We start from the raw sequence: 27,682 nt of genomic DNA, 5'->3' as shown, positions 1-27,682 counted from the left end.
AACCCTACCCACTTTGTGGATCTGTTTCAAGCAAATGAGCGTTCTACTCGCTTGTTTTATTTCTGTGGCTTTAGTAAGAGTCAGTCATCTGGAGACTGATCTAAAGCATCAGAAGGGGAAGAGACGTGTGGAAATAGAAGAGAAAGACGATCATGGCTTCGTTAAATCTTGGCTTTAACGGGGCACGTAAAAAAGCAGCGGCGCGAATCAGAACCGTAGAGAGGAGAAATCTGATCACTGTGTGCAGGTAAACTCTGATTACACATTAATTATCATGCATACTGCAGCACCGGCAGTGAACGCGTGTGTTTATGTCTTTGTTATTGTTTTGTTTTTTAATTGTTTTTTATTTACAACTTTTTTTCCCCCGCAATTTGCTGATTTTGGATCAGGGAATATTAAGATGATGTGCGTGCGCTGCACACAGACGCGCTGATCTGAGACCAGTCATTAGAGAACATCACGTCATATTGATGGAGATCTTATCAAAAAAGTACTGTGGCGGTACTGTGGTACTGAGTGATAACCATAAACATGTATTTACATTTCCTTAAAGGTACTTCAAAGAATACCATTTTAACATTATGGTACATGTCAAAAAAATAAATAAATAAAAAATAAATAAATAAATAGTATTACCATGGTACAAATGCCAAACCATGTTATTTACATGGATTATGTCTAAAACGCATGCTATTACTTTGGTAACATGTATAAAAAAGATATTACCAAGTGCAAAAACCAAAACATGTTATTACTATTGGGCATGAGTCATGAGAACAACAATAACAACAACAACAACAACAACAAAAAACATGTTATTACAATGGTACTGTATCAATAAAGCATGGTTTTACCATGGTAGCATGTAAAAAATATATTACCATGGTACATGCCCAAAAACGTGGTAGCAATACCATGGTGCATGTGCAAAACAATGGTATTAACATGGTATATGTCCAAACCCGTGGTATTGCTATGGCACATGCCCAAAAAGCATGACATTAACATGATAAATGACCAAAAACCATGGTATTACCATGGGTATGTGTAAAAAATAAAATAAAAACACATGGTATTGCAGTGGTATGTGTCCAAAAACATGCCATTAACATGATAAATGTCCAAAAGCCATGGTATTACCATGGTACGTGTCCAAAAAGGCATGGTATTACCATGGTACTTGTACAAACAATTGTAGTATTACCATGGTGCATGTGCAAATCAATGGTATTAACATGGTACATGTCTAAATAAAACATGGTATTACAGTGGTATGTGTTCAAAAAACATGGAATTACCGTTGTAAATGTCCAAAAAAGTTTGATATTACCATAGTAGGGGCGCCGTATCATGGCTGACCCTGCGCTCTGACCCCAGCTTAGCTGGGATATGTGAAAAAAATAATTTCACAGTATATGTGCAAAATGTTGTCCATGCACAAGCAACCGTAGTATTACCATGGTGCATGTGCAAAACAATGGTATAAACATGGTATATTTCCAAAGCCATGGTATTGCTATGGTACATGCCCAAAAAACATGGCATTACCATGGTAAATGTAAAACCATGGTATTACCATGGTACATGTCCAAAAAAACTTGGTATTACAGTGGTATGTAAGTAAGTAAGTAAAATGTATTTCTAAAGCACACCCAAACACAGTGTTCAAAAAACATGGCATTACTGTGTTAAATGTACAAAAACCATGGTATTAGCATGGTACATGTCCAAAAAACATGGTATTACCATGGTACATGTACAAACACCTGTAGTATTACCATGGTGCATGTGCAAAACTATGTAATTAACATGGTATATGTCCAAAACAATGGCATTGCTATGGAACATGCCCAAAAAACTTTGGTTTACCATGCTAAATGTCCAAAAATCATGGTATTACCATGGTACATGTCCAAAAAGCGTGGTATTACAGTGTACATGTAAAAAAAAAAAAAAACATGCATTACTGTGGTGAATGTCCAAAAACCATGGTATTACCATGGTACATGTCCAAAAAAACATGGTATTACAGTGGTACATGATCAAAAACTTGGCATTGCCGTGATAAATGTCCAAAAACCATGGTATTACCATGGGACATGTCCAAAAACTATGGTATTACCATAGTACATGTACAAACAATCATAGGATTACCATAGTGCATGTGCAAATCACAAGGTTTTACAGTGGTACGTGTCCAAAAAACATGGCATTACCATGGTACATGTCCAAAAAAGCATGGTATTACCATGGTAAATGTCCAACAAACATGGTATTACCATAGTACATGTACAAACAACCGTAGTATTACCATAGTGCATGTGCAAAACCATGATATTAACATGGCAAATGTCTAAATCCATGGTATTGATATGGTGCATGCCCAAAAAACATGGCATTAGCATGGTAAATGTCCAAAAACTATAGTATCATTATGCATGTCCTCAAAAAACATGGTACTATAGAGGTACATGTCCAAAAAACATGGTATTACAATGATACATGTCCAAAAAAAAAACATGGTATTACCATGGTACATGTCAAAGGCTATGCTAGTAAGATTCAGGCAGATGACAGTCAGATATCTGGATTCTTGCTGTGTTTTTCTGTAAACATTAATAATGATTCATAAATTGAAGAATCATGCAGTTGTGCAAATTTTTCGGCTGTGTTTCTAAACCTAGTGAGCTGCCAGGTGTCACACACCTGCTGCAAATCTGTGCTGTTCTGTGTGTGCAAACAATTTTTCTTTGTATTATTTTATTCTGGAAAATAAATGGTTTTGCCGGCTTCTTTAGATAATTGCTTTTTCTTTACTTAAAGTAATCATTGAAGCTGCGCTGTTTTGAAAACACTTATAAGTGTTGATAAAGTCCATGTTACGTATTTTAGAACATTATTGACGACAACTGTTGGTGTCTGATAGCAAGTGGTGATTGTGTAACAAGGAATCTTTAAAGGGAATGATGGGTTTAAGTATGCCCTTCCTTTGGCTGCATCTCAATGGGGTGTTAAGGAGGAAGTAAACTTTAATATATCTGTTGCAGAACTTTATGAGACCCTATCTTTGTCATATATTGTATTATTATGAATGTACTTCCATCTGGGATACATTATGAGCACCTCAGTATTCAAACATTGTGTAAGTAAGAGATAATGTACTGTCCGTCTGTCATCGCAACATAAACTTTCACAGAGGGTACATTATCCATTACATGGCAACTTAATGAATAAATAAAAGGACATAAAATATTGATTTGAGTTGAATTGTTTTATTATGTGAGGGGAGAGAGACTGTGAAGTGATACCTGAAATTAGAAATAACACTAGCACAGCTATGTAGAAAATCGGTTGCCTGGGACAACAATCAATTATACAGTCTAGCAGTCATTATACAAAAATATTTGACTGCAGAAAGTCACAACTGACCAATCAGAATTAAGTATTCCAGAGAGCCGTGAAAGATGACCCTTTATTATATGATTCTGAATCTGATTAATCCATTTGTAAATCTTAATTAGGCAGTGCCACACAGAGCACGTTTGAAGCAGGAAAAAGCATCAGTCTAAATACAAATTAATGTCATATCCATGAAGGGGGGGACAGCTCATGGCTCAGACAAACAAAGCCATCTTACTGTTTGTGTCTGAATGCAAGAGGGAGAGAGAAGAGAGGAACAGATAAGCAGAAATCCATTTCCTCTGTTTATCCAGCGATATTTGATCTGGAGTTCATTCAGGGACTAAATAAATCACTGCAGATTTGTTCTTGCAGTCCTTTATTTGGTGATAGTGCTCTGAAGTTTAAGGAGACTTGAGAGGAAGTTTACGTTCTCAGAAAGTCATTTAACACACCTGGCTTGAAAGAAAATTCATCTCATATCAATTAAAGTGAAGTGAGTAATTTTGACACTAACTTCAATAAGTGGAACAAACAAACCGTATTAAAATCTGTCAATTGAAAGGTGATGGAAAATGGACACAAACTAATGCTAAAATTAAATACAAAGGACATTTATTGATTTATTTAGTGATTTAATGATTAATTATTTCATAGTTAGCTTCGATTTCATTATGTATTTAATTATTTATTTAAACGTTAATTTTGAGCAGCCTAATTACTAAGGGCTCTGCATCTTATAATGGTTTTGAGAAAAATCCTTATGATTAATTTTTACAGTCTGTTTAATGAGAACGTTTATCTCCTTGTTTTTCCACATTCCTCACTGAGTTTTAGAAAGGAAATGTCAGCAGTGAAATAATCACTGAAATGACATTTGCATGTAGACTGCTGGGTTTGTAGAAGTCACGAGGAGACTCATAAAAGCACAGAAGCTGCAGATAATGAAAAGGACAGTCATTTATGCCACAGTTACATCTGATGAGACAGACTGTAATAAACCGCTCTAATGGTGCTCCACAAAACATTAGATATCTCCATTTGAAAAACTCTTAAAGGCTTTTCTAAAGCTTTATTTGAAAATTTTACTGGAGACTCGACACTCTGAATTCGATGTCCATATGTGTCTCTCGGCTGAGCTTACATTTTTACTGCATCAGTGCGTCCAAGGTGACAAATAAGTAATTATTAAACAGCTAGTTCTGGTCCTGGATGCTGATCGGTCAATAAAGCGTTTTAACCGTGCTAAAATACACAAACATTTATGACATGAAACACCTGTTCACCTAGTCACTGTGTATTTCACTGTGCATAACCCATAGAGGCCAACTATTAACTTCAGTTTACATTTAAGAGATTATACCTTCTGACAGAACAATGGTAGCCAATTACTTTGCTAAATAATGTTTTAATGAAAAATTGTGTCCTGTATAATTTTACTATTTTATGTAGTAGTGTAAAATTGATTGCATAATGTTAATTACAAAAAAAAAAAAAAGACATATTAAAAAAAAGCAAAAATCATGGTTACTTTATTAAAGGTGCACTCAGTTATTTTTTTTAAGTATGTCGAAGTGGCTTACATTGGCTTACACTGACACCTAGTGGTGTGGATACTCCATCATTCAATCACAGTAGTTTTCAGTTACCAGTGTCATTGTAGAAATTCACTAGTATGCACAGTAAACCAGAATTAATTTAATGAATGAAAGTGTCCAATAGCAGGGCAGTTACTGAAATTAGTAGTAGTAGTATTCAGCTGGTCATGTGATGCTAACATGGCTGCCCCCCATGAGGTGCCCCTGCCCCATATAGAATAAAAGAGCTTTTGTAAGGTTACTGATATGACTGAACTGTTCATCTCACATGAGTGGTCATTATTTTATACATATGTTTCAAAATTACTATTCATTTCTTTAGAAGTAAATCTTTTTATATGAGGAAAAAAAACTGTGAGTGAACTAGTGAGGAAATTACAATCGATATAAATGGGGCCAGTCTTTAACGGTTAAAATAAACACAGTTTCAAAAGTGTATCCACAAGATGTAAACATTATACGTGTTAAAATAATTTTAGTATGATATAATCAGGGATTTACTGCCGTTTTACCAGATTACAGGATTCACTGATGTTACGTCATAATGGCAACAACATTATAATATTGGATATAACTTTACACAGTTACGGTTAGTTCGCAATTTTATAACACAAAGTAATAACAACACATATAATTTTGTATGTTTTGTGGCTATTATTTTGAAACAGTGTGTATTTTAATGTTTATGGAGCCGCCCCATTCACTTCCATTGTAAGTGACTTACTGTAACCACAGTTTTTGATCACATAATCGAGGGTCAAAATGATTGTTTTGTTTTAATCAACATTAAGCCACAAATAGTCAATTTTGAACCTGGAATATACTTTAAAGCATTTTGACATATTTCAGCCCTTGATAACCTGCTCTGTGTAATTTTTCAGTTTGCTATAAGTGTGAGTGTGTTGAGAGAGAGAAAAATATTAGAGCAATCAGTATTGTGTGGAACAGAAAAATAGATCTCATTTCAATACATACACTGACCTTAAGTGAACGTGTTAACACATTATTCATGTCTCAAAATCCTCTTTTTGAACACAAATCCTCAGTTTGTCAGTGTTTTATGAATGCGCTGTTAGACATGTTTGTATGGTTTTAAACTGGATTGTGTAGATAATCAGTCAGTCATGATAATGGTTGTGTGTTTGTGTGTTTTCCCAGGTTTTCAGTGAAGACTCTCATTGATCGCTCGTGTTTTGAGACGATAGATGACACATCTTCTGAGTTCATCAACTTTGTCTCCATTCTGGAACATATTCTGAGCCATAGACTCAAAGGTGAGGCAGAAAACATGCACACATTTATTTGTAAGGACTTTCCATTGACTTCTATTGTTTTTATACTGAGCTAATTATATTTTCTATCCTAATTCTGCTCATTGAAATAAAAAAATTATATTTACATTTAGTCATTTACCAAATGCTTTTATCCAAAGAGAATTACAAATGAGAAACATAGCAAGCAATTTGTCACACAAAAATCAACAATATCTTCGTACTGCCAAGTTCTCAGAGTTCTCAAATAAAATATTTGTAACTTCTGCTGGAATATTCAGGTCACAGGCTAAAATCACATATCAGGCCAAGCTGATGCATCTTTCTTCGCATTAATTAAATACATTAATATCCAATGTCCAATGTATATGTGTAATTACACTGTATATTATATTTTTTATATCCTCCTGATGTTATTTTATTTTTAACAATATTCAATAAGTATATCAATATTTATGTATTTGCCCTGAAATGGATTTAAAAGTAGGTGACTTTTTTTAATTCAGAGAAAGCATCATTTCAACCAAACAGCCATTTTTGCCAGGTAGATTCGAAATGGTTAATGTAACTAACTAAAACCTATTAAAAATATTGTTTAATATAATCATGGCATGTTTCCACACTGTTTTCCATGAAATCATTTTCATTTATAAGCTCCAAAAGACAATACATAATAATTAACAGCAGTATTTACCTACATACTGTATATTAAATTAAAACTTTATAATATTTGAAAAATTGCTACTTGGCAAATGAAACGTTGAATCAATAGTTTTGAATCGATTCACTGAAATAAACAGTTCAAACTGATTCACAGAAAAAAATCACACTTATTCAAAGTGTTTAAACTGGAGATGTAATTAAAACAGCTGTCTTTTTTTATTTTTTATTTTATTTTTATTTATTTTTTGGATTTTTCCCCTTTTTCACCCAATTTGGAATGCCCAATTCCCAGTGCACTTTTTAAGTCTTTGTGGTCACGTAGTGATTCACCTCAATCTGGGTGGTGGAGGACGACTCTTACATGTGGCTTGTTGAGCACGTTGCCACGGAGATATAGCGTGTTTGGAGGCTTCACGCCATCAACCACGGCATCTGCACTCAACACCGCCACGCGCCCCACCGAGAACGAACCACATTATAGCGACCACGAGGAGGTTACCCCATGTGACTCTACCCTCCTTAGCAACCGGGCCAATTTGGTTGCTTAGGAGACCTGGCTGGAGAACTAGCGAACTCCAGGGGTGGTAGCCAGTGTCGTTTACCACTGAGCTACCCAGGCCCCCTTAAAACAGCTGTCTTAACACTGTCTTGTCACGAGACAAGGAACTATTGCAAAACTAGTCTAACGACAAGGTCTGTAGGAAACTTTATGGTCATATTAAAAACTGTGATAAATCTATGGCAAATTAACGATTTTGCTTAATTTTCTTCAGGAATATATTGGGAATATTCAATACATTGCCCAGACCTGCTCAGTAGAGTGCATTCAAACTGAGTACACAGTTTTGCCTAGGAATGTACTGATGTATTGGCTGCCAATATTTCATCATCATATTGGTTTAAGCATGAAAATGCCAATATGAAAAAACGAAGGTTTATTTGTAATTAATTAGTAACACATGCTGTAAAAACTCTGAATTCAATTGGACAATCCAGAAATAATAATAGCCTCAATAGACTTTGACTTTTGTGACATCGGTAAGATACCCATTAATGCTGCATGACTGATTGAATTAAGAATTCCCAAGATGGCCTTGTGCAATTACTAAATCCTAAAAGCCTGCGTTTTAAAATAATAGGCTGTGTCTCGTTTCGAATGCTGCATGCTAGGTAGGACGCGTCCTTTGAAGGCTGCAGTATACCGAGCGTCCTCCTTTAAACAAGCCTCGTTTAAATGAGACGGCCTTCGTAGGACAAACAGAAATGGAACGTAACATGGTTGCTATGACAGCACGCCACTCTTTAACAAGCGCGAGCGCTTTGAGTGAGAAGGGAACAAAGTCCCTTTAGAAGGGAATGTACGAGGTACATTTTAGGAGAGTTATAATGATGTATAGAGAAAAGAAAATAGATTTTACAGGTGTACTTTTAGTATAATACTTTATTTTAATTATATATTTATATAATTATACATATTATATACCCTGCACCCATCTACTGAGATACTTCAACTTGGGAATTAACATTCCTTGCGTTTGAACATCATATTTATGGGCAAATTGGCCTTTTTTTTAGACATTTCCATTGAAGCAAAGAATTGTGGGTTGTGAGTGCCCACGAAGGATACACCTTGTGCATCCTCCGAATTCCCGTGAAAGAAGGTCGCATTCGAAGGCTGCATTCGAAGGGTCCTACTCACTTTTCTGAAACGAGACAGCCTCAATGACGGATGCGGCCGACAAATGCGACCTCTGGAGGATGCAGCCCTCCAAACGAGACACAGCCATAGTCTGCATTCAGTGCTTCAGTCAGGGCTTCAGTCAACTGTGTGCAAGTGGCACCCTCTAGCGGTGTGGATGGCATTATCCATTATCTATTATTCCACTTTAATACAGAATTTAAAGGGGGTTTATTTTTCCATGATCTGGTTTACATTTCTGTGGGAAACACCTCTTTAGTATTCCTCAATCTATCTCTTATAAATAGTGACACAAAAAATATCAAAATTGCAACCATTTTTTTTATTTTTATATAATGGTTTATGTACCAAAAGTGTATAGTGTATAGGACCCTAGGTATGTAAGAGTACTTTTTTGTTTTTTGTTTTTTTCACTTCCATAAATTATATTTTTTTATAATTATTTCATATCTATTTAAGTTTAATGTCACATGATATCTATTTCTTTGTGTATTACAAGAGAAATTAGAATTATATTCATCCAAATAAATACTATATGACATTGAATTTCTGTGCAACAATGAACTATCAACAATGGTGAATTATCAGTATTTTATATGTTTATACACATGCATAGTAATATGCATGTTATTTCTTACTCAAGGTGGCACTGATGTTTCAGTGATTGACTTGATTTACATTTGACATTGCTATTTGACGAAGAAACAACATCAAAGTAAACTATAGCAAGTACAACACATGAACAGTATGATACGACTATTGTCGTTTGGGTGTACTACTGAAATAATGTAAGTTGTGCATTCATTTAGGCTCAATAAGTGCCTGAAAAAATACACATAAGTTACACATACATTACACATGTGTAGATTATGTGTTATGTGTAGCTCAATATGTGTTTGACAGCCAGTTGCGTCTCAGGAAATTTCAGTGTGAAAGTAATGAATCCTGTTCTAGATTTGTCCTGATTTGTAATTTATGAAAAATGAAACATCAAAATTTATCAAAATATATTTTATTTTGTTGTTTTCTAATTGTCTTGAAAATATATTTAAAAAAAAGTTCACTATCTGGGCGTTTTGTACATGGTTAAGTGCCGGGTCTCTAAAGACCCGAATATGTGTTTGGGGAAAATTACCATGCATTTAAGGGTTAAACTGCAAAAACAGAAGTGCAAAAAAGTTTTAGAAGTACAAAATAACCTTTTTTTTCTTTTTCTTTTTTCAAATAAAAATGTATTTACTTATTTTTTGTATCTTTTTGTATCTTTTCAATTTATCTTGTATTGTGTCTCTCTTTAAACATGTTGCCTACCATGTGTTCAACAGATCCAATCCATGCTCAATGGAACTTATTTATTCTTAGAACAGTAAAAAAGCTTTTGCACCTCTTTGTAAATGTTTAAAGCATAATTCCGAAGTAAAATCTGATGACAAAATAAGTTGCAAAAATTGGTATAGGTATCGGCCTATAGTTTGATTGTTTTTAAATCGGTATCGGCCTATAGTTGTGGTATCGGCCTATATATATATATATTTTATTTATTTTTTTATCTGTATTGGCCTATAGATTTTTGTTAAAATCAGAATCAGTATTGTGGAAAAATTTTCATATCAGTGCATCCCTAGTTTTACCTGATGTGTAAACTGCTTGTATTTTGTGTGTGTGTGTGTGTTTACTCTCTGCAGGTCAGGTCAGTTGGTTTGGCTACGAGAGCCCACGCAGTTTCTGGGATTACATACGTGTGGCATGTAGTAAAGTCCCGCACAGCTGCATCCACAGTATTGAGAACATGGAGAACGTCCGCAGCTCTAAAGCAAAGGTCAGGACTCTCTCTGTCTCACACACACACGCACACACACACACACACACACACACACACACACACACACACACACACACACACACACACACACACACACAGATTCAGAATTGTTGAGGTATTTCAGTTAAACAGGATTTACTGTAGTTACAACATCTGACTGTGAGTTTGATGAGTTTATTGCAAACAAAATCAGTGACTGACAGCAAAATCTATGACTAAACACACACTCAGTACCCTACTGATAAGATCAGCTTGCAGTTCCCATGCTGGTCTAGGCTGGTTTACAACTTGTATTAATATGGGTCTCAAATGCATCTCCAGTAACCACTTGTGTTTAGATTTTGAGAGGAGGGTCTCTCATTTCATGACTACATACATCACTTACTAGGTTACACCCTTGTTTTGGCACACATGTTATGGATTAGGTAAGTTGGCAGTCCTTCGCTGTTGTCCGTGATGTTTCAGACAGAGTTTACAGTACAAACTAAATGTGATGTGGTCACATGAGTTACAAAGTACCTTTGAATGTAGTTGGAGTGATTGGAACACAGTGTTTTGGACCTCATAAGACCTATATTGATTGGAGCTATATATATATTCGAGTTGATCACTTGAGATGGATGTTAAAGGGTTAGTTCACCCAAAAATTAAAATTCTGACATTGTTTACTCCTCGTGTTGTTACAAACCTGCATGACTTTCTTCCTTCCGTGGTACACAAAAGAAGATATCAGGCAGTGTGTTAGTTACAGTCACCATTCACTTTCATTGTATATTTTTTTCCAAACAGTAATAGTAAATGGTGACTGAGAGTGTCATTCTGCCTAACATCTCCTATTGTGTTCCACAGAAGAAAGAAAGTCAGATGGGTTTGTAACAACACAAGTGTAAGTAAATTTTTGGTTGATCTGTCCTTTTAATACAGGGTGTAAATGGGCTCTCTGTCCTCCATCTGCTGAATTACATCAGGATTTGTTTTTTTTCTCCCCTTTTTTCCCCAATTTGGAATTCCCAGTGAGCTCTAAGTCCTCGTGGTGGCATAGTGACTCGCCTCAATCCGGGTGGCGGAGGACGCAGTCTGAGACCGTCAATCCACGCATCTTATCACGTGGCTTGTTGAGCGCGTTACCGTGGAGACATAGCACGTTTGGAGGCTTCACGCTATTCTCCATGGCATCCACGCACAACTCACCACACGCCCCACCGAGAGAGAGAACCACACATTATAGCGACCACGAGGAGGTTACCCCATGTGACTCTACCCTCCCTAGCAACTGGGCCAATTTGGTTGCTTAGGAGACCTGGCTGGAGTCACTCAGCACACCCTGGATTCGAACTTGTGACTCCAGGGGTGGTAGACCGCGTCTTTTACTCGCTGAGCTACCCAGGCCCCCTGGATAATGTCTGTTTTAAAGGCTTTTTATGGTTGACAGGTAATAGCACTGCCACTCTATCTCTCTCTCAGGGTCGTGCCTGGATAAGAGTAGCGTTAATGGAGAAGCGTTTGTCTGAATACATCTCTGCAGCTCTAAGAGACTTCAAAACTACCAGGTATCTGTATATATAGTACGACACACACACACACACACACACACACACACACTCAGTAGTCTTATATTTGATTGCTGGATGATTGTGTCTGTAAACTTTTATATTGCTCTCTGTGGTCCATCTTTCCAAAACACTGATTGTTTAAATGTGGTGACTTGAGGAAAAACAGTGCCATATGGCACTAAACTGATTCATTTAGCAAAATATTATTACTACACAAAAATACATTGTGTCAGCACTAAGTATAGCCCAAAGGTTTGAAGTGTGTAATTTTTCAGATTCTAAAATACTTCCTTTTTTAGGTGTTGCAATACTTCCTCCTATTTTAAAATACTTCCTTCAGGTTAACGTGCAGAGACATTTATAAGAAAACCATTGGTTGGTTGACTTTCTGAAGAGTGTAAACACTGTGGCTCTGTGACACTTTCAAAACATTGCTCTGTTTGTTTCAGCCGTAATATCAGTTTGTAGGCGAACCCGGATGTCTTATTCTCCATGTGTTCCCTCTGGATTTTCCTGTGGCTTTTTATAATGGGGTTTTTAAACTTATGTGTAAAATAAGGTCTGTGGTAAACATTATTTGATGATATGTGGACGTTTTGCTCTACAACATAAAGTACACACTTTCATATCTCAAACGTGAATTTTGAAGCCGCCGTGTATTTAAAAAAAAAGTATGGAATTTATTATGGCTTCAAAATTTCATGTTTGTGGTATTTGTGTAATTTATGTTGTAGAACAAAAAAAAGTAATGTTTACCACAGACCTTATTTTACACATAAGTTTATAAACCCCATTATAAACTACAACCTGAAAAGCTCTTTTAAAACAAAGCTAAAACTAGTCATTTTCTAAAGGTGCACTCAGTAACTTTTGTCTTTGTGTCATCTTGGACTTATACTGACACCTAGCGGCTTGGATGCAGCATCATTTAAAATCAATAGTTTTCAGTTTCAGATGCCATTGTAGAAATGTAGTATTCACATTCAGTCATGACTACTTTAATCAATGAGTGAAAGTGTCAAATAACAGGACAGTTACTGAGATGAAGTGAGTAGTATTGGGCTGGTCATGTGATTCTAACTAGAGGTGTAAATCGGACATTTCATCACGATACGATCTTGAATCGATTCTCTTGGCCTGCGATCCGATATTTGCCGATACTTCAAAGTGTGCCAAAATATGATTCGATTCAGGGGCCTGCGATCGATATTCCGATATTATGTGCCTATTTTACACAATTACATTTATTTATTTATTTTTGCCCTCAAACGCAACCAAAATATAATTTGATTATTTTATTCAGCTCACTGTATACACATTGGGACATCCACAACAAAATAAGGTACTTCAGATGTTGAAAAAAAAAAAAAAATTATACAGATAAATAATATAAAAAAATAAAGTCACACACAAGTGATAATCACTCGTTTTATGACAGCTAATTTTTCAGTTTAGTCCAATTCAAAAAATTTACATACCCATGCAGGGGAGTTTCTAGGCATAGGCGAACTAGGTGGTCGCCAAGGGTGCCACCTGCTGGGGGGGTGCTAAAGAGGAGGCCGCCGCAACACACCCCAAACCTCTTCCCCCCTCAACGGGGCAGCAATAGGGATTTCGCCTAGGGTGCCAGAATGGTCTGAAATGACCCTGTACCCTGTAGTTTCCAACTATCCATGCTATCCGTGGTTTTCTTGGCTACAACTTCCACAGTTGTTATGAAAAATTCTGTTACAGTTACCTGGGATAAGTAAGGGTGTTGATGTGTAGATGTGTAAAGTCTAATAACTGATGCTGGAGCTGAGCAGGTGTTTCTCTTTCCCTCATTAGTGCTGTTCAGAATGTCGGTGTTGTCAAGATGTTTCACATGTTTGAACTACTCTATGGTACTTTTAAATAGCAATTTCTCATGTAAAATTCAAATGGGTCGCATGCGCAACGATATCGACGGAAGCCCGAATTAATCGCACATGTGAGCCGCATTGCGTTTTTCACGAGAGCTCGCATTTTAAGGAGTGCTCGGTTAATGTGCTCGCACGGATACTGTCAATGGAGCTCGCATTTCGCGGGAAGCCCGGTTGATGCGTGTGCACGCCGCACGGATAGCAGAGCACAGTTTGGCTTCAAAGACCCCGTGCACGTCCGTGTCCCATATGAAAAGCATATTTAGCACTCATAAAGTGAAATGAATATGAAAATAAGGTTGCTTCATCGCCTGACGGAAATGCGTACGGATGTGGCTGACATGAGAGTATTAAAATAATAAAGGTACATCTTAAAAAAATGTCTATATCGATATTTACGCATTGTATCGATAACATTGGATCGTTGGTCATTGGATCGATGAATCGATCTAGATCGATGGATCGTTACCCACCGAATTCTAACATGGCAGCCCCAATGTGTGGACCCTCACCATGTAGAATAAAACAGCTTTTATATAGTTTCTGATATGACTGGAGACTTCATTTTAATGTGAGTGGTCATGATTTCCTACATATATTGCAAAATTACAATTCATTTCTTTAGGAGTTAAACTTTTTTAATGAGGAAAACATTACTGAGTGCTCATTTAAATGGTGATTAAATTATGATTCCATGTTGTGTTGTGTTTGTTTAATAGGAGGTTTTATGAGGAGGGGGCGGTAGCTCTGGGGGAGGAGGCAGGGCTTCTGGCTGATACTCTGATTGGACTAAATGCCATTGACTTCAGGTACATGTTGATTCACTTTCTGTCTGTGGGGTGCCAGTGACATTCAGCTGTGCACCAACAGGACAGGATGTTGATCACTCATTATATGGGTGGCATTCCATAAACACACACTGACATGAGCTGCCCACACTCCTGTATGCACACTCACTTTTATTGATCCAGAGAACAACCTCTGCATTGTAATGTAGGAACATCTCATCCCATAATACTCTCAAAGAGTGACATTCTCATCATAAATGCATGTATTGAGTTAGGCTTAAATTCTCATCTGTGATTGACAGTTTCTGTCTGAAGGGGGAGGGGCTTGATGAGAGCTGTCCTGTCGTCATTGACTACACGCCATACCTTAAATTCACACAAACGTAAGTTTTAAAAATGGACAGCACATACACACTTTTTAAAAACTTATGTTTCTTAAGGGTTTAAAATTTACTTTGAATTATATTAAAAAGTAATAATAATAATAATAATAATAATAATAAAATAGACATATTGTTCAAAATTGAGACAAAAAGTATTCTTTCTGCACTTTCTGTTTGTCAAACTTAGTTAAACATGGCAATAGTTAATGTGATGAACTACACTTATGGTTACTCTGCTTGGACATTTGTACGAACTTGAGGGGAACTGACTTCATACATCCACTTAAAATCACCTTGACACCAGTTGGTTAAAAGTACTTGCAAAAATAGCTAAGAAAAGTTAAGTTAGTTTTGAGAAAATATCTCGCATCATTTTTTTGCAGATGCCACTTGATTTGATATTTTGTTATCTAATTCAATTAAAATTATACATTTTTAAGTGTTCAGAAGTGTCTATATATTTTCAGGGCTACAGTATGTACATACTGGCAGAGCGCACTTGCTTCTGGCTTTGTTAATGCATCTGACTGAATATTATATCATAGTAAATAATAAAGTAAGACTGTAGGATGTGTGTTTGTTTGTGTGCGGTAGGTCTGGCAGCATCAGCAGTGATGAGGAGGAAATGAGAACACTGGGCAGCAGTGGCAGTGAAGCAGGCACTCCTGAATCTCACATGGCCGCCAGTCTGATGGCCGATCAGAGCAACTGGTACAGCAAGAGCAAACGAGTAGAGCAGAAATACAGAGTGGTGCTGGAACAAAAGGTGAGAGTGTGGGAATGTTTGGAATGGCATACTACCATACAACTCTTACTGTTTCACCAGTAGGCAGTATGAAGTATGCATAGCCTACAGTGTGCAGTATGTTAATTTTCTGCATGCATGGTATACCAAGATGACCTACAACAGAACAACCTGCACAAAATATGGTATCAACCACAATTATAACATCTTTTGTGATTCATTATTTGATCAGACTCCATATTTTTTACACAAAATTGGATTAAAATGCAAAATAACCATGTTGATTCAAAGAATTAAAGGGACAGAAAATTCTGTCATTATGTACTCACCCTCATGTCATTTCAAACTGATATGACTTTCTTCCGTGGAATAAAATAGATGTTAGGTAGAATGTTAGGGACTGCCAGCTTCAGTCACCAACCACTTTTATTGAATGGGAAAAAAGAACAGCATCTACAATCTTTAAAGGGATAGTTTGCCCAAAAATGATAATTCCCTCATCATCTACTCAACCTCATGCTGTCTCAAACTCGTATGACTTTCCTCTGCGGAACATAAATTAAGCTATTTTAAAGATGTATGAGGTGTTTTTGACCATACAATGTAAGTCAATGGGGTCCAGAACTTTCAAACTCCGAAAAGGACATAAAGGCAGCTTAAAATTAATCCATCCAAGACTCGAGTGGTTTAATCCATGTCTTCTGAAGAGATTTGACTGAGTAACAGACCAAAATGTAAATGCTTATTCACTTTAAATGTTGAGAGAGAGAATAAGCATTACGGGCAGTGTTAATTTTTACTCATTTTTTTTTTTTTTTTTATTTAATCATATTTTTTTAATGAAAATGTCCTTTAAATTAGTCAATATTTTGTCATGTCATATTCATTCATTTTAGTCGGTTTTACTCTGACTAAAATGGCATATAATTTTAGTCAACCAAAATAATATATTTTAGTTGATGATACTGTGCAAAAGGACAAAAATGTGTCAAACTATAACAAGACCATACTTAAATCAAATATTCAGACATTTAGAAAAAATGTGTTAATTTAAACATATATCAAACATGTATAAGATAGGGGAAAATACTGTACAACTGTCCTTGTGAAAACCTGAGCTCCTGAAATAATAGCATATAATGAATATAATGAAGTATTAGCTTCTCTTTAGAAGTTAGCCTACTGTATTCTGAATTCTTCATGCTTTAGAGACTGTTATTAATTTTCCATGTTTAGCCAGTTTAGGATATTGCATTGCGTATAGAGTGTTTTTACGGAAACAGCGTATTCACAACGCAAATTATGTTAAACATATCATGACTGGCGCATAATTTAGTTCAAGTCCTTAGTAAGCTGTAATTTTACATATATGTTGTGGATAAAGTGATTAATCTCATGTATAAATAGGATGTTTCTGTTCATTTTGCTGGTGTTCAGCGTGTTCAACTCACGAAGCTCAAGAGGTGAAATCCCCAACATTATTGGATTACTGTATTATTGGATTAGATGAATCCATATCTAATAACTTTTTCTATAAACAGATGTTTCTTCTTCTGTTTATATCTTAAACTGTTAATATATCGAAATTTTATTTTTTTCTCATCATGTTTTTGTCAACACAATGCTTTAATAAAATATTTATCGTAATGATGCGTTTTTCATCTCGTATTCGTTATCGTTGATGAAATCAAAAAACCCTTCGACAATTAACGTTTGAGATTAACACTGATTATGGGGTGAACTATGCCTTTAAAATGTTTCCTCTTGAGTTTCACTCAAGAAAGAAAGATGAGTTTAGAAAAACATGAAGGTGAGTAAATGATGACAGAAACTACATTTTCTTAAACATGCATGTAATGAGGTCATGTAACAACAGTGTAGCATTCTACAGTTTGAAATGTTTATCGTTTCATACTGCATAATGTTTCACATACTATTATACTAAAAAAGAATAGGCAGTATAGTACTGTATAGTACTGTATGTAACAAGCAATATGCTAGTTTTCCATTCTGAACATAGCAGGTGTGCTTCGTTTCAAAGCTGAACTGTGTGTGGAAGTTTCTAGATCAGTGTTTCTCTAATCTTGCCCCCAGCACTGTACATTTTAGGTCTCTCTCTAACCTGATACTCCCCAAATCAGGTCATGAAACATCTGCTTATGAGCTGATGATTTCAGGTGTGTTAGATAAGAGAGACATCCTTGGGGCCCCCAGGAGCAGAGAAAAGAACATAGAAAATGATTTTATTAACTGTCACAATTGTGTGTGTTTAGGGTTATCTGGAGGAGTTGGTGCGTTTGAGGGAAGCTCAGCTCTCTGAATCAGTCTCTCAGAATAAATCTCTCCTGCAGCGACTCTCAGACACTGAAATCAGACACAAACTGGAAAAAGAGCAGCTGGAGTTCATCATACTGGAGCTACAGGATCAACTGTAAGTCTGAATGCTAAGGCCCTGTTTATACATGGTATGATCAGTGATTGGATTTATAAAAGAGGGTCTCTGGTTTTGTGACTACATATATCAATAACTATGTACAGTGGCAAGAAAAAGTATGTGGACCCTTTGGAATTAGTTGGTTTTCTGCATTAATTGGTCATAAAATGTGATCTCATCTTTATCAAAGTAACAAGTATAGACAAAAAACAATGTGCTGAAGCTAACAACACAAACAATAATAATCTTTCATGTATTTACTGAACACATCCCATTAAACATTCACAGTGCTGTGGAAAAAGTAAGTGAACTGTTGGATTTAAACACTGGTCGATCCTCCTTTGGCAGCAAAACATCAACCAAGCGTTTCCGGTAGCTGCGGATTAGACCTGCGCAACATTCAGGAATTTTGGACCATTCTTCCTTACAGAACTGCTTCAGCTCAGCCATATTCTTAGGATGTCTGGTGTGAACAGTTCTCTTAAGGTCATTTCACAATTAAGGTCTGGGCTCTGCCTGGGCAACTCCAAAAGGTGGATTTTCTTTTTCCGAAGCCATTCTGTAGTGGATTTAAATTGATGTTTAGGTTCATTGTCCTGCTGCATCACCCAACTTCTACTGAGCTTCAGCTGACGCACAGCCACCCTGACATTATGCTGTAGGATATCTTGATAAAGTTGGGAATTCATTTTTCCCTCAATGATGGCAAGTGGTCCAGGCCCCGAAGTAGCAAAGCAGCCCTAAATCATGATACTCCCTCCACTGTACTTCACCTTTGGGATGATGTTTTCATGTTGGTATGTTATGCCCTTTTTATGCCATACATAGTGCTGTGTGTTTTTTCCAAACAATTCAACCTTGGTTTCATTAGTCCACAAAACATTTTCCTAGTAGCGTTGTGGAGTGTTCAGCCGCGCAGCAATGTTTTTTGTTGGACAGCAGCGGCTTACTTTGTGGTGTCCAGCCATGGATACCATGTCTGTTTAATGTTTTCCATATAGTAGACAAATGAACAAAGATGTTAACCAATTCCAGTGATTTCCTCAAGTCTTTAGCTGTCACTCTAGGGTTCTTTTTTACCCCATTGAGCATTCTGCGGTGTGCCCTTTGAGTCATCTTGGCTGGACGGCCACTTCTAAGGAGAGTAGCCACAGTACTAAATCATCTCCATTTATAAACAGTTTGTCTAACTGTGGACAGATGAATTTCTAAGCTTTTCAAAATAACTTTGTAACCCTTTCCAAATTTATGCAAAGCAGCATTTCTTGATCGTAGGTCTTCTAAGATCTCTTTTTTTGCGAGGCATGGTCCATATCAGCAGATGATTCTTGTGAATAGAAAACTTAAAATGTTTAAGTGCTTTTTATAAGTCAAAGTAGCTTTAACCCACACCTCCAATCTCGTTTCATTAATTGGAATCCAGGTTTGCCAACTCCTGACTCTAATTAGCTTTTGTTGACTTCATTAGCCTAGGGGTTCACTAAATTTTTCCACAGCACTGTGAATGTTTAATGGCATGTGTTCAATAAAGACATGAAATATTATTATAGTTTGTGTGTTGTTAGCTTAAGCACATTGTTGTTTGTCTATACTTGTGACATTCATAAAGATGAGATCACATTTTATGACTAATTAATGCAGAAAAGTAGCTAATTCCATACATACTTTTTCTTGCCACTGTAATGTAAAAGTCTGCACATTCACAATATGCTTTGAAATGTTATTTTAGTTGCATTCTCATGGCAAATGAGATATTTTGAGTCTGTGTTTCTGAGCCATATGCTTTTGGAAACTTTTTGGCCTACTGAGAATGTTCTGTGCAGTATGATTTTTTTCTCTCAGTGACCATGCAGATATTATCGTGTTTATGTGTACTTGTTTTGTTAACACAAGATGATGAGTAGAAGAAGCGTTTAGCCTCATCTTTGAGTGTTTTCTTCTGCTGCAGATTCCTTACAGATGATGTCTGAATGTTTCAGTCCTGTGATTGGTTGTCTCTTCTTATTTTGTCATATGGCTGGAGTTCAACATCTTGTAGAGACGTCAGCAGCTAGACAAGAGCAGGGTTGCTATGGAAACAGACGCAAATGAGTTAATGGATTATGGACCCTTTTCACAGACAGTGATGACTCGTTTCCATCTTATTTGGCATCAAAAATCTAGCATTTTTTTTAAATATATTATTTATTTTTTAATGATTAATGTAAGTTCATAACATTATTCTTTAAGTTTATATTAACCTGGCATTAATTTAGGAAAAAAAAAAAATAGTCAGTGCTGCGATTGGGTTTCAAATACAGCTGCTGAGGGAGTGACAGTAAATTTGGCATCTTTCTCTCTTTTGATTGCCACAATCCGCCTCTCTCTATTTTTTTTCTCTTTTGGAAATTCTTGGAAACATAAAAGTATTTGTTATGGTTTCCCATTCACCGCTATAGAAGTTTATCCCACTAAAGTTCACTTTTTGCAAAGGGTCCATTGCAGAATTTAAACGGGGAGAGGATTGGAACGATAGAGGCAATATTAAAGGAACATTCTGGGTTCAATACAAGTTAAGCTCAATCGACAGAATTTGTGGCATAATATTGATTTTCACAAAAATTCATTTCGACTCATCCCACCTTTTCTTTAAAAAAAGCAAAAATCTGGGTTACAGTGAGGAACTTACAATGGAAGTGAATGGGGCCAATACATAAATGTTAAAATACTCACTGTTTCAAAACAATAGTCACAAGACGTAAACAATATGCATGTTAACATGATTTTAGTGTGACAAAATCGTTTACTAACCTTAACTGTGTAAAGTTATATCCAATTCTACAACTTCACTGCTATGACAACAAACCCCTAAACCCTACAATGACTGTAAACATGACGACTTGAACAACTTTACAGCTCAAATAATACATACGTTTTAACAGAAGAATTAATGTAAGTGCTTTTATAAACTTTTAAGCATCACATTTCTGCCTTTAAACCCTCCAAAAATTGGCCCCATTCACTTCCATTGTAAGTGCCTCACTGTAACCTCGATTTTTGCTTTTTTTAAAGAACAGGAGGGACGATTATTTTTTGTGGTAATCATCATGTCACAAATGCTGTCGATTTGAGCTGAACTTGTATTGAACCCGGAATATTCCTTTAAATGGGAACTTCAATGTTAAAAGCACCACGACCCTGAAGTGTTTACACTCTTGTAGAAGTCAACCTACGAAGTTCTTACTTGTAGTGCACATTAAATGGGGATAGTAGAAAGTATTTCAACATTGAGGAAAATTACACACATCGTCCCCTAATTTTCTCAGTTGATAAATGCATCTTCATTACAGTATCTCCATCTCTCTGTTTGTTCCTCTAGAACAGTGTTAAAGAACCATGACCTGCGCTCCAGACAGGAGCTTACCTCTCACCTGACAAATCAGTGGCCCTCACCTGCTGCCTTGGATACCAACGCGGTTGCCTTGGATACACTCCTGTACAGGAAACGCACAGGACCGTGGGAGGAGTATGTGCTTCCTGTTTTTGTTTCATACAAAAGTATCCTCCCAGTGTACTCACCCCCTTATTGGATACATGCAGCATCACACAATATCTCATCCACTTTTGAAATCTAGTCGCAACTCTCTTGGTCAGCGAATGATCCAGAAAGCAGAAGTTGGTCAACTGTGGCCATTACCTCAGCCTCTGGTTTTAGCTCGCATCTGCAGCTCTGAAATCACATTACAGCATTAGCACACTTCTACATCCATCACTCTTATGTATGGAGAACTTTCAGGAGGGTATTAAGTGGGTCGATCTAATATAAACCCAGACGTCAGTGGTGTGTGGGTGAAACTCTCAAAAACATGTCCAGGTTATATTTGACCCCAAAATGAAAAGGAAAAAGTAAGAAATTACATTTTGCATAAGAAAATGAAGCCTATTTTAGCACGAATAGGCTGTTGAAATGCTTGAAGGAATAGTTTAACCAAAAATGAAAATTCTGTCATCAATTACTCACTCTCATGCCATCCCAGATGTGTACGACTTTCTTCTGTTGAATACAAACGACATTTTTTTTAGAAGAATATCTCAGCTCTCTAGGTCCGTACAATGCAAGTCAACAGGGTCCAAAACTTTGAAGCTCAAAAAGTACATAAAGGCAGCATAAAAAAGTAATCCATACGAATCCAGTGGTTAAATCCATATCTTCAGAAGTGATAGGAAAGGTGTGGGTGAGAAACAGATTAATATTTAATTCCTTTTTTTACTATAAATCTCCCATTTCAAACAGCCCTCCTAAGCGCTCTTCTTTTGTTTTTGCCAATTTGCATTCTTCATTCATATTGCCACCTACTGGGCAGGGAGGAGAATTTAAAAAAAAAAAGGAATATTGATCTGCTTCTCACCCACACCTATCATATCCCTTCTGAAGACATGGATTTAACCACTGGAGTCATGTGCATTACTTTTATGCTGCCTTTATGTGCTTCTTTTGAGCTTCAAAGTTTTGGACCCTGTTGCAGTGCATTGTATGGATCTACAGAGCTTAGTATTTTTCTCTAAAAATCTTCATTTGTGTTCAGCAGAAGAAACAAAGTCAGACACATCTGGGATGGCATGAGGGTGAGTAAATAATGAGAGAATTCTGTGGTGAACTATTCCTTTAAAATGCTTATATAATGCAATGTGACCTTATTTTCATGACAATTAAAGCTAAAGTGTGTAACTTCTTTGATTTAAAAAAAAACTTTCTCATGTCCATGCTTAATATGCTTAAAACATACTTCAGCTTTAAGCATTTTTACTATATTTCAGTAAAACAATATACTATAACGCACCTTTTTTATTATTTAAATCAGCATAGTAAGGCAGTACAACAAATAATAGTATGGCTATTGTACTGTAAAATGTATATTGATTTAGAAATACTTTACAATTTAAATAATATATCATTGTATTTTTCCGCATTCCAGTTAACATAATGGCTTTTCTGTTTTTTTGTTTGTTTGTTTTTTACATGAAAATGAGAATGAGGGTTTTTTCATATTATGGTAATGAGAATTGGGGAATGGATATGTGCTTTTAATATGCGACATGAAACTAATATCAGAATAATGTCAGAATGCAAAAATATCTTAATGGTCCTAAAATATGCTTACCTTTCTTTAAGAAAAGTATAATGTTTACTTTTTTGTTATTTGAAATTTGTATTCATTTTATTAGTTTATAATTATTTATTTTATTTATTTTTATTATTTTGGGATGAAATATGACCTGCACGTATTCTTGACAGGATTATTGAGATTCACCTGTGTTTGTGTGTGTTCACAGGAAGAGCTTCCAGAGTTTGGAGCAACTGTCTGCGGATATGAGTCTCTCTCAGATGTCTCTTGATCCTGCACAACAGAACACACAGAGTCTGGACAGCAAGGCAGGACTAACACACTGGCACAGAGAAGGTTTGGGATGTGTGTGTGTGTGTGTGTGTTATGGGTCTGCCATGGTGACATCATTCTGTGATAACAAGCTCTATTATAGATGATGTCATTTCCTTTCATTGGAAGGTTCCACACACCTCCTGAGGGAAGATAGCAGCATCCCTCCTTTAGTTTTTGAGTGAATCTAATGAAAACATGTGCAGGTCACATTTCACTCCAAAAAAAAAAAAAAATTTAATACATTTTTGCATGAAGAAATTAAGCCTATTTTTTTTTTTTTTTTTTTTTTTGGTCCATTACGATTTTCATGATAATCAAGCACATTTTCCCCCTGAATTCTTATTACTGTAATCCACATGGACATTTAACTTTTTTTGTAAGTTTCATTATTCTCAGTGGTGATTCTCATTACTCTAATACTGTAATTTTTTTTCAATATTACAGTTACAAAAATACTGTAATACAATGATTTTTTTGATCATTTAAAGACAGTAGATGTATACTTTAATACATCTAAAATTGTAAATACAATTTATTATACATCATTATTACTGTAAATATCATAGAATGAAGTTGGTTAATTGTCATGAAAATAATGTCACAATGCAAAAAAACTTAATGGTCCTTAAAACACTTCATTTTTTTCCCCTTATGATTTTGAGGTAAAATATGACCAGGACATGTTCTTGACATGTTTTGTGAGATTAAACCTGTTTGTGTGTTTGCCTGTGTTCAGAATGGAATACTAACATGTATACTGAGCTTTTTATACAATATACTATATACTGCCTACTATTTTTTTTAATAGCATGTGAAAGAGTTTGCAGTGAGAAACGTTTCAAAACATTGTTTGGTACATTGTTGTCACATGACCTCATTATATTGCATAATTAATTCAGCAAGTGGTGCCTAATTATCATTTTGGAAAACAAATGCTGTTTATTGCATTTTGAATCCAATTTGTAGTAAAAATCACAGTTGATATTCTTCACACGGTTCATTCTTCACAATGAAAATAAAAGGTCAAGTCAAACATATTGCACTGGGGGATACAGAGTATTCCATGCAGGGTACTGTGATTATATACTGCACATGTTGGCAAATGTAGTAGATCATGCAAAGAATATTTAAATGCTGTACAAAGTACACTGCAGAAATAGTATGAATAGTGTTGAAGTATGCTATTCCAAACAGAGCCATTGCTAACTGGGCCGCATGTACAAATGCTCCTCTCCGTTCCTCTGTTTTGTTTGCAGCACCGCCTTTTATAACATCACTAATATCATTAGAACATTTCATATGTGAGTAGATAATGTCTCCAAACTCTACTAATGTTCATGTTTTTACAGGGAAAGAAGATACTCCTTCTCTGAGGGGTTTGTGTGGATCATTGACCTCAATTGCCAGTTACAAATCTCTGGCCAGTCTAAAGTCCAGTGAGTATCTGGCCAGTCCAACAACAGACATGACCAGCCCAGGACTCACTCCGTCCTGAACATGTAGACAAGTACGGACATTATAAACTCACACAGGCTTATTTTAAGCAGACACACTGATGCAAACACAAACACCGTACTGCTTGAGAAACAATGGTTTGGACTTTGAATTGAGGTGAAGAAATTGAAGACAAAGAATAAGATAAAAAAACGACCTATCAGTACTGTCCTCAGAGCTTCTAAGAGACATTACTGCAGGATAAGATGCCAACCTAGTTCTGTTCTGACTGGTTTTAGTTTAATCTGAAGTGAAATCTGTTCAAATGTGAACATTTTGTCATTGTCAAGTCCATAGCTAGTGTTCATTTGTGTTTATTGACTTCATAACATACAGACGAGTTTAATGGATTACAGTGAATGACAATCTTGACTCAGGACATCAGTGAATTTCAGCTATTTATGGAACTTCCTAGATTTCACCGTCAATTGACTGCTGTTTTTGCAAAGGTTTTTTGTTTGCATGGTGGTTTTATTTTGTGCTTGAGGAAATCCTGCTCTTAAAATTTGTTTTCAGTGGAAATGAAGTTAAAACAATCAGCTTGAACTATAAAAACGAGCATGTTTCCTGAACACAATACTCAAAATATTCAGGTACTTCCACAATTGAACATATTTCCGAGTTCAACAGGTATTCAATGAGAAAAATATACTGTACTGGGTGAGACTTTTTATCCATTAAAACTGGGTGTTACATACCAGAATGGAGCCAGGTGAAAAGAGGAGAGGGGTTTAAAAAGTAAAAGGGATACGTTATGTCAGTGAAAAGGAACATTGTTTCAGAGGCGGAGCAGGTTATTATATTTTGATTAAAGCTTACAAAGAGATTTTTATTTTTTACTAAATAGGGTCAATGTTTATTTCATGTTGACTTTAAAATTCACCACTGATGGAGCCCTGATAACATTGAATTTGACCTGATTATGAAAGAGACAACAGTGTTTAACAACAAATATTGCTTGGATCACCTTTTGTCTTTTACCTGCTTAAAGGGATAGTTCACCCAAAAATGAAAATTCTCTCGTCATTTACTCACCCTCATGCCATCCCAGATGTGTGTGACTTTCTTTCTTCTGCTGAACACAAAGATTTTTAGAAGAATATCTCAGCTCTGTAGGTCCATGCAATGCAAGTGAATGGTCGCCTGAACTTTGAATGTCTAAAAAGCACATAAAGGCAGCATAAAAGTAATCCATAAGACTCCAGTGGTTTAATCCATGTCTTCAGAAGCGATATGACAGGTGTGGGTGAAAAACAGAACAATGTTTAAGTCCTTTTATTTTTTTATTACCATAAATCTCTTTCACTTCCACATTCTTCTTCTTTCGTTTCTGGCAATTCACATTCTTCATGCATATCGCCACTTACTGGGAAGGGAGAAGAATTTATAGTAAAAAAGGACTTAAATATTGATCTGTTTCTCACCCACACCTATCATATTGCTTCTGAAGACATGGATTTAAACAGTGGAGTGGTATGGATTACTTTTATGCTGCCTTTATTTGCATTATGGACCTTCACATTTCTGGTCACCATTAACTTGCATTATATGGACCTACAGAGCTGAGACATTCTTCTAAAAATTTCTTCTGCAGAAGAAAGTAATTCACATCTGGGATGGCATGAGAGTGAGTAAATGATGAGAGAATTTTTGGGTGAACTATCCCATTAAAATATAACTTTTCTTACACATTTTTCTGGTTTGTATTATGTAGATGTTATTACATAGATTTTTTTTTTTTCCCCAGTTTGAGATTCACCCTGTCGTTTATAATTTCTTTAATTACAGAAAGTGGTCCATTCTTACATGGAGTGGTAAATATGAATTTTAATTAACATATTTAAGCAGAACTGAGAGCCCATTTTTATTCAAAATGGAAGGTTAGGTTTTAGAATGAATTTGGGAAAGCTGTTCCTTAAGACTTCATCGACTTAAAACATTCACTCCTAATACTTACAAAAACATTTTGCTATGTGATTTATGAACACTTAAAGACATCAGTTTCATGAGGCATGCCAGGCCATAAACAGTATATTAAAATACTTTAACATATAACATAGTAGCATCTCCACACTATGTAACAGAAATTCCAGGGAAACAGAATTTTGTATGCTGAATTCCTTCTGTTGCAGCACATCTGAAATGGTCTTGCAGGCTCATTCTGTATGTTGCCTTGCTGAACATCTGTGTTTATAGCGTTTAAGAACGTCCCGTCTGCAGAGCATGTTTTCTGCAGTTCAAAGCTAGATGTGATGTCTTTTCAGAAACCAGTACATATCAATGTGCTTTATATCAAAGTTGTTTTAGATTTTTACAGTACTGTCTGACCTACGTATAATGTGCAATTAAAATAATTTGATGTGCATAGTGGAACGCAGGAAATACCGTAAAGTACATAGTTAAGAATTAATCAAGAGTTACTTATTCTTCTGAATGTATTGATTTAGTTTCTGACACTCAGGTCAGAGATTTAGCCTTTATTTTTTTTTAGTTATGCTTTTACTGACAT

General features: G+C 35.9%; 1 protein-coding gene across 1 annotated transcript; it reads left to right on the top strand.

Annotated features, from left to right (window-relative positions):
• Positions 1–99: 99 nt before the first annotated feature.
• On the top strand, positions 100–27,597 carry LOC127454200 (RUN domain-containing protein 3B). Its single transcript, XM_051721241.1, has 11 exons — positions 100–247; positions 6,159–6,274; positions 10,319–10,452; positions 11,920–12,005; positions 14,629–14,718; positions 15,000–15,080; positions 15,675–15,846; positions 18,099–18,256; positions 21,618–21,764; positions 23,573–23,700; positions 25,029–27,597. The coding sequence occupies exons 1-11, from the start codon at positions 153–155 to the stop codon at positions 25,172–25,174; spliced, it is 1,353 nt and encodes a 450-aa protein (XP_051577201.1). The 5' UTR covers positions 100–152; the 3' UTR covers positions 25,175–27,597.
• Positions 27,598–27,682: the final 85 nt, after the last annotated feature.

Source organism: Myxocyprinus asiaticus, chromosome 16 (assembly GCF_019703515.2).
Source record: "Myxocyprinus asiaticus isolate MX2 ecotype Aquarium Trade chromosome 16, UBuf_Myxa_2, whole genome shotgun sequence".
Classification (NCBI taxonomy): domain Eukaryota; kingdom Metazoa; phylum Chordata; class Actinopteri; order Cypriniformes; family Catostomidae; genus Myxocyprinus; species Myxocyprinus asiaticus.
Note: the sequence above shows the minus strand (reverse complement) of the source record. Positions and strands in the feature narration are given on the sequence as shown.